General features: G+C 37.3%; 1 protein-coding gene across 4 annotated transcripts in view; it reads right to left on the reverse strand.

Annotated features, from left to right (window-relative positions):
- LOC103989974 (protein PHYLLO, chloroplastic) overlaps window positions 1-9,876 on the reverse strand; it is a 33,052-nt gene extending 23,176 nt beyond the window's left edge. For 2 of the 4 annotated variants that reach the window (XM_065154675.1, XM_065154674.1), the window contains exons 1-9: window positions 9,578-9,876; window positions 9,267-9,482; window positions 6,812-7,026; window positions 5,423-5,540; window positions 2,668-2,784; window positions 1,539-1,640; window positions 747-806; window positions 445-513; window positions 10-114 (exon numbers count right to left, since the gene is read on the reverse strand). In XM_065154675.1, coding sequence (XP_065010747.1) covers window positions 10-114; window positions 445-513; window positions 747-806; window positions 1,539-1,640; window positions 2,668-2,784; window positions 5,423-5,540; window positions 6,812-7,026; window positions 9,267-9,482; window positions 9,578-9,775 — 1,200 coding nt within the window. In that variant the 5' untranslated portion in view covers window positions 9,776-9,876. The remainder of the gene's footprint in view (window positions 1-9; window positions 115-444; window positions 514-746; window positions 807-1,538; window positions 1,641-2,667; window positions 2,785-5,422; window positions 5,541-6,811; window positions 7,027-9,266; window positions 9,483-9,577) is intronic. The other 2 variants (XM_009408960.3, XM_009408958.3) reach the window with 1 other exon arrangement.
- Between the last annotated feature and the right edge of the window lie 3,115 nt (window positions 9,877-12,991).

A 12,991-nucleotide genomic window follows, 5' to 3' on the forward strand; every position in this document is an offset into this window, starting at 1 on the left:
GGAACTCACCGTCAAACCTAGCCGAACACATTCTTCAACTATAAGTGAAGCCCATACAGCATTAATGTTGGCACAGTCCTTTATCAAGCAATTGGTGCCATAAGAACCCATAAGCTGATGAAAAAAGAACCAACCAACGTTGGTCTACTGAAAATGTTATCTGAAATCATTCAATTACAACACATATTTAACTTTGACTCTTAACATATTCAATCAGATACTACGTGTGACATCTGCAGAGTGAAATCATACAGATTATCACTGTAACTCATAGTAATTGTTTTCTAGCTAGCAATTAAAGAAGCACCATAATAATGCATCTAAAATCCATAAACATCAATGGAATGGACATTAAGAAAGTATAAAGTATAAAGTATAAACAGTCACAAATTATATCAAAGAAAATGTATTACAAGTGTATTCATAAAATATTGTAAATCATACCATAGTAGTGCCAATAGAAGTTGTCCATGCATGCCTAAAATAAAACTGACAAGAAGATGGAACCTTTTTCTGCAAGGAAACAATAGAAAACAACAAAATAATTGATCATTTATTCATAAACTTAAGATAAAACCAAAAGCACTCTTAGGCCTTAGCTTTCATTAGATGTCAGGACCTGGCCATGGACCAAAACCATGACAAGAGAAGTTAGATAACTTCAAATGCTAGCATAGTTAAATTACGACAGTTGAACTACCGATTTCACACAATGGAATCTGGACAGGCATGCTCTCAATGAATACCTTATGAAAACTATTGTTTTGAGGAGCACTTTGAGCAACAATTTCAGCATTCAGGTAAACCTATACAAGCCAAACATGATTGTAAGAGGCAAAAATACAAAAACAAATTAGATCTGAAAGCACATGCCAAAAACCTTAAAGAAGTTATAGAATTGCAATAAATAAAACATCATTCAGGTAAACCTTAAAGAAGTTATAGAATTGCAATAAATAAAACATCATATGGCAGTAAAAGATGCTTATAGGTTAAATTCTTGCAACTCTTGGATCTTGGTATGGTAACAGCCTCAGTGTCTTTGTAGTTTGTAAAGCTTATAACCTCTTCAGACCAAAAACATGCTTATGTTGCCTTTATCAGGATTATGCCCCTGACAAATTTAAAGTAAATTATTGGCTTCACAAGTTGCGCCAGAGATTCACATAAATGGTAACTAATAGACCAAAGCTAGCATTCTATACCTGATTTTCTTAGAGTACTTTGGATCTCACAGGATCACTCTTTTCACGTCAGACAGGTTCATTTTTAATATTGTAACCAGGTTATGTCTATAATGACAGAAGTAACCTTTTTAAATCACTATAACATTAAACAAATAAAAAAATCTCAAAAAAAAATATCAGGAGGTACAGCAAACAGATAATCGACCAACTAGCATTTTTTTCTCTTAAATGATAAGTCTTTCATGACATTTGGCTTGTTGCTGTTGTTAAACATGGTAAACCAAATCCCTTAAATTTAATATCAAACAACATATTAATAATTAGTGTTAAAAGAATTTGAGATGTCCATACCATTTCAGCATCTTTCTTTGCAATCAAAGGTAACTTCCCATTAGCATGATTCATCCAAAATACTTCATCATAGATGTTAACTCGGTGAACATAATTTATCATCTGCAAGAAAGATAAAAGGACAAACAAAATGGATATGAAATTAATGACAAACTGAATAATTTCTCAAAAAAATAACTTAAAGTATGTATTCTGTTTATATGATATCATATAATACTGTCAAACATAACAAGAAAAATATAATAATAATTTGCCTAAAAAATTCAAAAAGTGCAATAATCAAGTTAATAGCTATATTTCGGCCAAATTGATGAACTAAAACCATATACAAGATCATAAAAGAGCATACATCATAGACTCAAGAATGAGCTAGTACATAAAGTAAATCATTGACCAATATGATATTCATGTCAAGGAATTCATTATGAGACACATCCAGAAAGCTTCCTTCTTCTTTCAAGCAATGATGCTGATGGGAATAATAGTAAGGTAGAAGCGGCTATGTTGGTCATGAGGGTGGAGGTTGGTGGTCTAGAAGATTCTCATGTGGTGAGGGAGGTGTTTGGGCTGGTGGTGTGGCCACTATCATCATGGCAGTGATGGAAATGATAGTTGATAAGTGGTGGAGAAGTTCATCAGGTGGAGTAAATGGAGTAGGAAAGTAGAAGTGATTGATCTGGTGGTAATATAAGGTGGTGAAGGGGCACCCATGTTCATAATAGTGATGCTATTGGGTGGAGCATATGGAGGCAAAGGGTCACCTGTTAGCAGCTGATGAAGGAGATGAGAAAGAGGCTGTAATGGTAATGGCTAGAGCTGAGATTCAAAGCAACACTGTTGTGGGTTAGTTAAGTGCAGGAGATGAGGTTTGTCTGTAGATGAAGGACATGACGACTGTAGGATGGATGGATGACATGTCAAAGATAAATAATAAATAAATAAAATGTACACATGCCAATATGGCATAACAGTTCTGTTAGATACCTCGTGCTACCATCATTGTGAAAAAAGAACAGCAGGGTGTGGGGAGGGTCAAAGCAGGTAGAGGCTGATTCCATTGTAATAGCATAATTGTGAAAATTGAAATTGACATCACAAAATCACTAGAAAGGGTGTTGGTGATAAATACCTGATGAATATAGAGCTCAAAGGTATGAACTGCATTAGTAAATTTATAAGACATGCAATCATCCCAAACCAGGGTAACCGCTAATACTGAGCAACCCTTATATTCAGTCACCTCAACCTGTGAATAAATTGGTTAAGAAGCATGATAATTAGTCCAAGTAAAACCAAGGATCAATGCAGAACCACACTGCATAAGATATTTTTCCAAAATAAGCACTAATTTCCACTAAGGATAATTTGTTTTGCAAACTATTTCTTTTCACTTAACACCTTATTAACGAGTGTAGAAGAACAAGACCCGATGCACGGGAACAACCAATAGGCTACATAATGCTTGATGGATCATCCTAACAAGTGGAATTTTTCTGAATTTGTTATTGTGTGCTAATAAATATCAATTGATTAGTCATGCATGTCATATAAATCATCATGTGTCAAAATGGAATATGAATTAGATGTCAAGCCACATATATATTGCTGCAGCAACTAGGATGTGGTTTGGCTGCAGTAGAACAATAGAACATAGAAATATAAAGTGATAAATAATAATTGCCACAATAACTAAAATAACATGATGTTAATCAAATATAGAAGTTTTTGCTTTTTGAAATATGACAGTGGCAGGTTTATCATGCAATTTCGAGGCAAGAACACTATAATTTGATTCAACTCATCAGTGTGGCAAATGCAGCTAATAAGGGTGGAGCAGGGTCTGCCGTACCGAACTGTATCGCCCGGTATGGGCGGTACATACCGGTCTGACAGGTTGTCGGTACGCGAACCGCTTGTTACCGGTCCGAGTGCACTGTAGCAGTATACTGTAGCATTGTAGCAGAACTACAGTACTCGGCACACCTGAGTATACCGCTCGGTACATCGTACCGTACCAGTACCGAGCCCAGATCAAAATACCGGTATGGTACGGTATTGCGAATCTTGGGATGGAGCTTACAATTCTAGTATTCAAAGAGTTCATCATAGTGCTATAATCAAGTACATATGAAAATGAAGCAATCAATGTGGTAGTCTAGAACTAGGCTCTAGTATTATGTAACAAAACAAAACAGTACCAAATTAAATGGATTATAACGAAAAGGCAAAGGAGCAGAAGTTTTGGAGAGGATGAGATGGGCTCGAAGGTTGAACTTGAGAAACATAGAAAAGGAAGCGAAGATGATAAATTAAGGCCTTTTGTTAAGAAAATTCTTTCACTTAATAATCTATCATCTCACACAGCCATCCAAAGTTTTCTTTCTAGAATGATGAAAACATTTCAACTGCTACTAGAAATGTGCATAATAAAGGACACAACTTATCTTTCCTAGTTTAAAGTTTAAACTAAAATAGAACTCAAATGTTTATCTTAGTCTTGTCATCTTTTAACTAAAGAAAAGATATAACCCAAGATAATGAGAAGTTAAGATTTATTTGAGATGAGAAAATCTAAAACTAGTACAGAAAATGTCAACAAAGATACTCTGAAAAATCCAAAAAAAAAATTTTACTTTAGACCAAACCTACTCAAGCTACAACTTAAATTTGACTCCTTGGCCTGGATTCCAATGCATCATCTAGTATTCAGATATCTGAGAAAGCAAGGCCTAACAGAAATTGCAGACAAATCATTAATGCAGCAGACATTACTGACGGAAACCTAGCTCCTTTCTCATATATGACAAAACGAAAGTTTATAAACAATTAAACCTAGATGTTCAGTCATTTGTTGATGAAGAGCCTTCTTGAACTCCAAAAAATGTGCATCGAAAGAGGTAAAACATATTGGAAACCGATAGAACTTCCCTGTTAACGGATAGAATTCTGATTCCAGTATATGATATTTGCACACAGATATTGACTGTGGAAGTTCAGATCATATCAACATAAGGCACTAATTGGTAAGTCTATGTACTTGGAGAAACTGAAGGATTAGTTGAATGATAAAGACCTGTATAATGATTATAAGCTTGCTTGCTGGAATATATGCAAAGAGAATAAAAGGATAGAGAAAAGCTAATGTGGGCTGAAGTCATATAGTAGCTTTCTCTTTTTAAGGAAAGAAAATGTCAAGTATTTCACGAGTCACCTATTAGGAAGAATGATTTGCAGAAAAGGATATTGTAATTTATGTCTAGACAGATGGGTTCTTGCTTTCTTTATGGCTAATAATAATTTGATAACTCTGATCATGTACCAGCCCAAAAGTTACTAAGCCTAAAACTTAGAAGCACTTTTGACCTAGCGATATTATAAGAAAGCCAGGCTTATTCATCAAACAAAATGTTATGTAACTTGCAAAGTGGAAGCCAAGCAAGTTATAACAGCAGCCTTTAAGCTTTATGGGATAAGGCTGCATGGGCTAGCTCTCCCAACACCCCATTTGCGAGCAACCTGTGCATTCCCTTACTTTTACTTAGTAACCTTACAGCTTATTATTTTTTAATGTGTGTCCATCAAATTTGTACGCGGTATCCTCCTATTTGGTTTATTCGCAATTCCATTCATACAAAATTTGTCCAACCATAGAGTACATACACATCATACCGAGTAATATATTGACCATACAACACAAAATATAAAGTTCACAAAGTATCGTATCGTGTACAATTTTGACTTTTGAGATCTATAGAGACAAATATGTAAAATACAATATTTTTTTATCATATTTAAAATATAGCTAGTTTTTTTTTTCCTTCAAAAATTGGCTAACAGATTAATATGGAGAATCATTTACAAAAAAAAGCAGGAAATAATGTCACCTGAGGGATGAAAAGATAAAATGAATCAAGTCTCTCCTCCATCAGTGATGACATTTTATTGTAATTGATACCTAAGAACCCATAAGCCTTTATCAGGGGTGAATCAATTGAAAGATATCTGCAGATAATCAATAATGCAACAGCATTATTTAGCTACAACTTCTACGGGATACAGAATTGTATGCATATATAAAATTGTAAGATACACATGGCAAGTATATACATTCCACAAACATAAATGAAGTAGAATCAAATCTGCTTACCAAGTGTAAATATGATATTACATTCAAGTTTTACATCATAAGACTTCTTTACAATCTCTAATGGAGCAAATTTACAATTTGGTTTACAAATTCTACATTCTGGTAGCATTAGACAATAATTTCACTCAAACAGAGTGATAGAAATGGCAATTGGTTAAAAGAAAATTAGAAGGAATTGTTTGACTTTGACCACACACATCAACCATGATAGACTGTTTGTCATGCCACGCAGTTCAGTAGCAACATTAAGCCCATATAATTTTCAGATTAACAACCATTTATAAATGTGTTACATGATCAATGTAAAAGCATCATGTTTTCTGGGCCATGGCAACAAACACTTAACATTAAATAGAATCCAAATAAATAAGAATGTAATGCTATTAGGTTTTCCAACATGTTCCTAAAAAGAATGTACCAAAAAAACATTGGTTGATTAGTTAATGCTCTTACAATTCCAAGATCCTTCTAAGACCAAGTGTGATGGTTGAAATCCGAAAGTTCATATTGCTCTTTCCATGCATCTAGTTACAGGTGTTAAAACCATATTTAAATCATTTATGGGGGGTTCAAAGTCACCAAGGGTAGGTAGTTATGTGGAAGGTATATAGTTTCGAATGATACCGGGCGGTACATACCGATTCGACATGAAACCGGTACGTGGACAGCTCGCTACCAGGCGGTATTTTTTTATTTATAAATTATATATATATATATAAAGGCGACATCGCACATTTTTTTAATTATATATAATATATATATATAAATAGATATATAAATAAAAGATTATATATATATATAGGTGACGTCGCCTCGTTTTTCTACGATGTCGCCCTGCCTGGAGAGAAGAGAGGGCGACGTCGCACATTGCTATATATATATATATATAGGCAACATCGCCTCATTTTTCTGCGATGTCGCCTCGACGACGTCATCGAAATATATATATATATATATATATATATATAGAGAGAGAGAGAGAGAGAGAGAACGGTTTACCGAATGATATACCGCTCGGTATACCGTACCGTACCAACAAAAGGTTAAAACTCCGGTATGATACAATATTTCAATCCTTGGGTATGTGTAAATGAACATAAATAGGCATAAAAGAAAAACAACTGACCTTGAAATTAGACTGAATCCTTGTCGGGCCCATGAAGAACCATGGACAGAAATTGCAGCCCCAATTCCACAAACTTTAAGTGCTCCTAATAAATACAACTGAAGAGATGTATCAGATGATGCCCTAGTTATGAGATAAAAATGAGGATACACCAGAAGATCGTGATGCTGACAGCAAAGCCAAGTCAATGCTTTTGTACTAGGAGGAACTGCAACCTGCAGATTTACAGTCAGGATACATCAGTGTCCTAACATGGTTAGTTTGTGATAAAAGACTAAAAGAGAACATCCTTCGGAACAGAAGGGTGATTTTCTTCCACCCCGAAGAAAGCAAAGAGAAAAGTAGAGAAAGAAAGGAGAGGAAAAAAGGTAAAATATAGCAGAATGGGGAGAGAGAGAACCAGTGTCATTCTAGATGAAGGCAGCCATTTTGCTTTTTTTTCTGTATTAAATGAATAATATATTAGGAATGCAATAGCAGGATAAGCCTATTAATTTTAAAGAACCTTTGTTTCCGACATTGAAGTACCAAATGCGAGCATTTAGCTACTTTCAACAATTAGATTTTATACAGATAACAGTTTTCTTCCCTCTAATTGAAGCATTCCTTTTCTTCATTCCTCGTATTATAGGCTTATCGCGCGGCACATGATTGATTCCTCCAACATCGTGTTTCTATTGTGTTTACTCCTGCTGATAAAAAATCCCCACCCAAAACTTTAAATATTTCAGGTGATCCACAGCAGGTTGCAAAGATAGAAAGAAGTCTTCAGATTTAGAAAAGTGGACATTTCTTGTTAACTAACTTGCGTTGGATGTTTAGTTAGAGATTTAATTAAGTTAATAATGATTATAGGACTTGAACATGATGTAGTTTCTAGTTATTATAAAAAAACATTTGATGGATTTAAGTGTTGGGAAAAACGGATAAAAAATATATACTGATACAGACAATTAATTATCAAAAAAATTTCCCCCACTTGTATGAATATGTTAGGAGCACTATCTTGAGTATATGAGCAATGAATAATTAAATCACAATCAAACACACAAAAATACCAGTAATTTTTTCCATGGAAAACTCCTTCAATGTAAAGGAAAAAAACCACGGGACTTCTCTTGGTCCAAATCAAAATCTCCACTATGGAAATATTGTTCACAACAGCAAAGATCTACAAACAAATTTGTTCCACAACAAATTCAAAACCCACAACTCAAATACCCATCAGACAGAGATAAAAATCACAAAAGGTAGCTACTATTAAATATCAAAAAGTGTTTACCACATCCAAACGCAATTTCCACCATTCATATTAAAGAAACACTAGTCTAGAGCATGCTCACCAAAAATCAGTCAAATCAAACCACAAATGACAGTCCAAATGCTGAATGAGATGAAACTGTTCGAAGCAGAAAACCAGCAGCATAGTCTTCGTTGAAGCATCAAAAGAGATACTTAAAGAAAAACTCCAAACCCGATCTTCACTGTTCAGAATGCACAACCAGAAGCCTTATACCTGCCGACAAAATTTCAGCCAAATCTAATAGTTGAATACTGCCCAGCAAGGAGTCGAAGTAAACTGATCGGTGACAGAACAATCAGTGAACAGATACTATTCAAGAAGCCAAAACCCTATGAAGAAGACCTCCAAACCATATCTTCACCGTTCAGAATGAAGTTCACTGAGCCTAGAATATCTCCACCAAAAATCAGCACAATCCGACAAAAGTCTCATTGTACGATCGCCGGAGAAAGATGGCTGAACAAATTTTAGGAAAACCCAAAAAATTCTCTCTCTATAGTGGTTACTGAAATTAAGTTGTGCATCATGAGTGTCTCAAAATGTAACCCTAATGGTTTTAAGTACATGGGCCAAAACATTTATTATTAGGCTTTCTCCACATTGGAGTGACGTAACCCAACAATTCTGCAAATTGGTAAACACTTTCTGATACTTAACAATAGCTATCCTTTGTGATTTATATCCCTGTTTGACGGGTATTTGAGTTGTGGGTTTTGAATTTGTTGTGGAACAAATTCGTATGTGGATCTTTATTGCTGTGAACAATATTTTCATAGTGAAAATTTTGATTTGGACCAAGAGATGTCCCGTGATTGTTATCCTTCAATGTGAAGGAGTTTTCCACGTAAAAAATTATCAATATTCTTGAGTGCTTGATTGTGATTTAATTGTTCATTGCTCGTTGTTTGTATACTCAATAGTGCTCCTAACATATTCATACAAGTGGGGAAAAAAAATTTGATAGTTAATTGTCTGTATCCGTATATATTTTTAATCCGTTTTTCCCAACATTAAGTACTTGCTCTGTGATTCTAGCATCATAAAATGAGTTCGCTTACGATGTGGTCTCATTGTAATATCGGGGCGTAACACAAGACTATCTTTTTCTTTCACTTCCCTTATAGAAGGGCAAGCAAATGTCGAGAATCATACCTGAAATCTCAGGACACCACTGGTCATACGTGGTGGGTTCGACTTCAGCTCTTCAACCGCCTGCTTCATCTTATCAAACCCCTCCGCCAACGAAAGAGCAGGGGGCAAGGCTCGAGTCGTGCAAATCTCCACCGGAAAATCCAAGTCCCCAGTTTCCAAGATTCCATCGGCGTCGATCTCCAACCCTCCACGATGGCTACAACTGTCCGCATTCACCTAACACAAACGGAACGACAACCACGAGACGTCAACAACTAGAAGCCGGATTCGAAAGCGCAACGCAAAAGGGAAGCGAAGGTATTGTTCCCTACGCGAGAATTAGGGTTCGAGCTGCAACGGAGAAGATCGAAACGGTGAAGGGAGAGAAGCGATCGAGAGGAAGGGTTGCGTCGCCGAAATTTACGAAGGGCGCGGCGAGGGAGGACAGGGAGGCGGGGATTGGAGATGAAGAGGTGCGGCGAGGGTTCGAAGTAGGAGGAGTAGGGGAGGAAGACGCCGACTCCGAACATTCGGCTTCTCGTTCTGGAGAGAGGAATGGGTTGGGGTCGGGGGAGTGAAGGAGGAGAGGATGGAAGAAGAGGACAGACTTGAATCCAACGGTCAGTCGCAGGGGATAAGGTCACGTCACAAATTCAAGATGACCGTAGATTTAAGGAATCACGAGGTCGGAACATAACGATCGTAGGAGGCGCTTAAAACAACGGTCAGGATAAGATCAAGGATTCAGAACCCCGTGGCGCTTTGCTGGTGGCCTTCTTAATGGGCTTGGCCTCCATCCATAGAGGAGCCATGAGGGCCGAACATGAGGATCGAAGGAGGCACTCAAAAACAACGGTCAGGATAAGATCAAAGATTCAGAACCCCGTGGCGCTTTGCCGGTGGCCTTCTTAATGGGCTCGATTTGGCTCAATTGGCCTCAATCAACCTGACGAGTTCTAACTTGATCAAATTAGCAGGATAGGCATATACCATTAAGAAGGAAAACGCCATGCAAAATATGTGTTGACTAAATCTAACACAATTCATCGTTAGTCTGATCCTATGTTGGCTTAGCCCGGCCAAGTCTGATCCAATCGGACTGACATGCCGGTGAGAGAGAAATAAGCCGGTGGAAGGATGTGATATGTTCTAATTCGAAAGTACAGTGTCAATTTCTAGTTTTTCTACAGGGTGGGTAGGGATTTGGAATACAAGGATCATATGCAGTATGTTCTGTGTACATCTAATTCGTGTCGGGAGAGTGATTGATTCTCGAAGGCGATAAGATTCGAAAAATGAATTAGGTGGGATTATCTCTATAGTTTGGATCGACGTCGATTTCACTATCAATATATAAACAAAAGTAAGCTTGAGATGGTTCTTCTTGTAGATCGTCTGCTGGTTTTGTCAGAAATCTGTGAATGTAGAATAAGAACACCATTTCCCACATCTTTTTTATTTGAGAAAGGCTATAAGAATCATACGCTTTTAGTCAGCCGCATTCAAGAACTCGGAAGGTGGCCTTCTTCCTGTAGCCTTCCAAGTTATCAAGGGTGGAATGAATTGTCATCGATTTAAACAACGAAAGCGTGCAGCAATCATCGCAGGCTAGAAGCACTCGACGTCGCAATCGTGACACAGAAAAAGAGTGACTGACGACGCCGATGGATTGTTTACTCCAACAATTTGAGGGCATCTCATTTGTTTAAGAAGGCCAATCAAGCTTTATCTTCCACATTCTTAGTGCATCGAGGCCAACATCTGTTGCATTAGTGTGATGAGCCTGCAGTGACCTCCAACCCACTGAGCATGTAAGCATTATAAAAACCTCATTAGCATACAATTATATATCCACTAAAGCAGGCTAGAAAAGCTTTCCGAGAAGATGGTGATGCATGCACCAGATGTATACGTATCCAAGACATCACAGCCACCGACAAGATATTATATTATATTATATATATATGTGTATATATATATATGTATATATATACACACACACTAGACTTTGATACTGCAGATGAGTCAAAAGCAGAAGTGCTTCCATGGCTTATCCATGGTGAGCCAATCCTATTGGACCGGGGAACAGCACATCAGCAGCACAAAGGACAGAATCTTAGCAAAAGAAGGTATTGATGGTGTGGTTTGGCAGTGGAATGGAATAATGTGTGGCGGCAATTTGATCACTCTCTTGATGCAAGTGCTGGTACCAGCAAATCTTTAGTGACCTGAAAAGGAAGAAGAGAGAGAGAGAGAGAGAGAGAGAGAGAGAGAGAGGTGAAGTGGTACTGAGCCATACCATTGCTTGGAACCTCCATAGTTTCATAAGGAATGCAGGATAGACAATGTTTGGTAATGGATGGATACAGCTGAGCCATACCAAATAGGTGTCGGAGGGTCATTTCTTATGACCCAAAAAGCTTAGTCCTGAGATGACCAGTCCTGTAATGGAGAGGAGTAGTAGTGCAAGCAGCACCCAAGCTGGTTTCCCTGCTCTCCTGCTTTGCCTGTGAGACTCACCACACGAATCCGGTGCATGCCAGGCAGAGGTTGATGAAAGCTTTTCCTCTCTGCACTCTCTTGCTATGCTTCTTTTGAGCAGACAGCTTATGTGGCAAGAGAATGCAGAGAGGAGAAGCTCATAGTTATGATCATTTTTGGAGGTTCTCTCTAAATGAATGCAAGTTCTACATCAGCAACTGTCAAAAAATTTCACAACCAAAGCTTGTTCCTGCTCACAGGACTTGGAAACAATAAACTATTTTAGGATAATGGTACCGTGATCATGTATTGATGATAACGAAGAACAGCATAAAGAGTGAGTACTCCTAGTGATCACAATCTTCCCAGGGACTAAACAGGATTGCATAATGGCACTTTTAGGTATCAGTATACTAAGACATCATATCGTGAACTGGATTTGATCCTTCGGGACTTATTACATCATATGGGGTTTAAGCCTATTAAACACGGACAGAGGAAACCCAACTCATCCGACAAGTGTGAGTGCAGAGATGGCATAGCAGTTGTCAACTCTCAGTCTCCTCCTTCCTCCTTGCTCCAAAACTCCATGATGTGTAATGGTCACAACCTCCACCCAGGTGGAAGACCCAATCATTGTTCTTTTTGCTTCGGAAATTTTTGCAGGAGTGTCGTGTATCTAACTTTCATCCCCACCCTTTCAACGCCCTCTTATGTGTTCTTTGAACACGCTCCCATTGCTGGACTCCAAAATAAGTTGTTGAACAAGTGCAGCTACTGAAGTTTCAATTAGCAGGTTTTGTCCATATCCACATATCAGTTTACTTCTGACATGATTTTACAACCCGAATGCAACCAAAGGACCGATGATTTTAAAGCCATAAATTAGTTTCTACATGGATCATCCTTGAATACAAATCATGTTTTTCTTTTAATGACAAGGTTGTGGAAATAATATCATCAAATCATTGCTTTACAATGCAAGTTAACTATCAACTACAACGAATAGAATCACAAGTAGATCGCAGGACAGCAACTAAACTATCATAATAAATCAAAAATGCATTCTTTTTGGTCTCAGAACTTTGACAAGCTGCCAGTTTTGTTTGGATTAAATTGTTTATTAGTTTGCTATATATGTAAAAGATGACGACAGGCATTTATTACATATAAATTTGCTCGATGCTTCTCAGCCATGATAGTGTTAAACTTAGAATTCAGCTCCGATGGGAAAATGGATGATGGGTAAGCAATCCATAAACAGC

This window comes from Musa acuminata, chromosome BXJ3-6 (genome assembly GCF_036884655.1).
Source record: "Musa acuminata AAA Group cultivar baxijiao chromosome BXJ3-6, Cavendish_Baxijiao_AAA, whole genome shotgun sequence".
NCBI classification, from domain to species: Eukaryota; Viridiplantae; Streptophyta; class Magnoliopsida; order Zingiberales; family Musaceae; genus Musa; species Musa acuminata.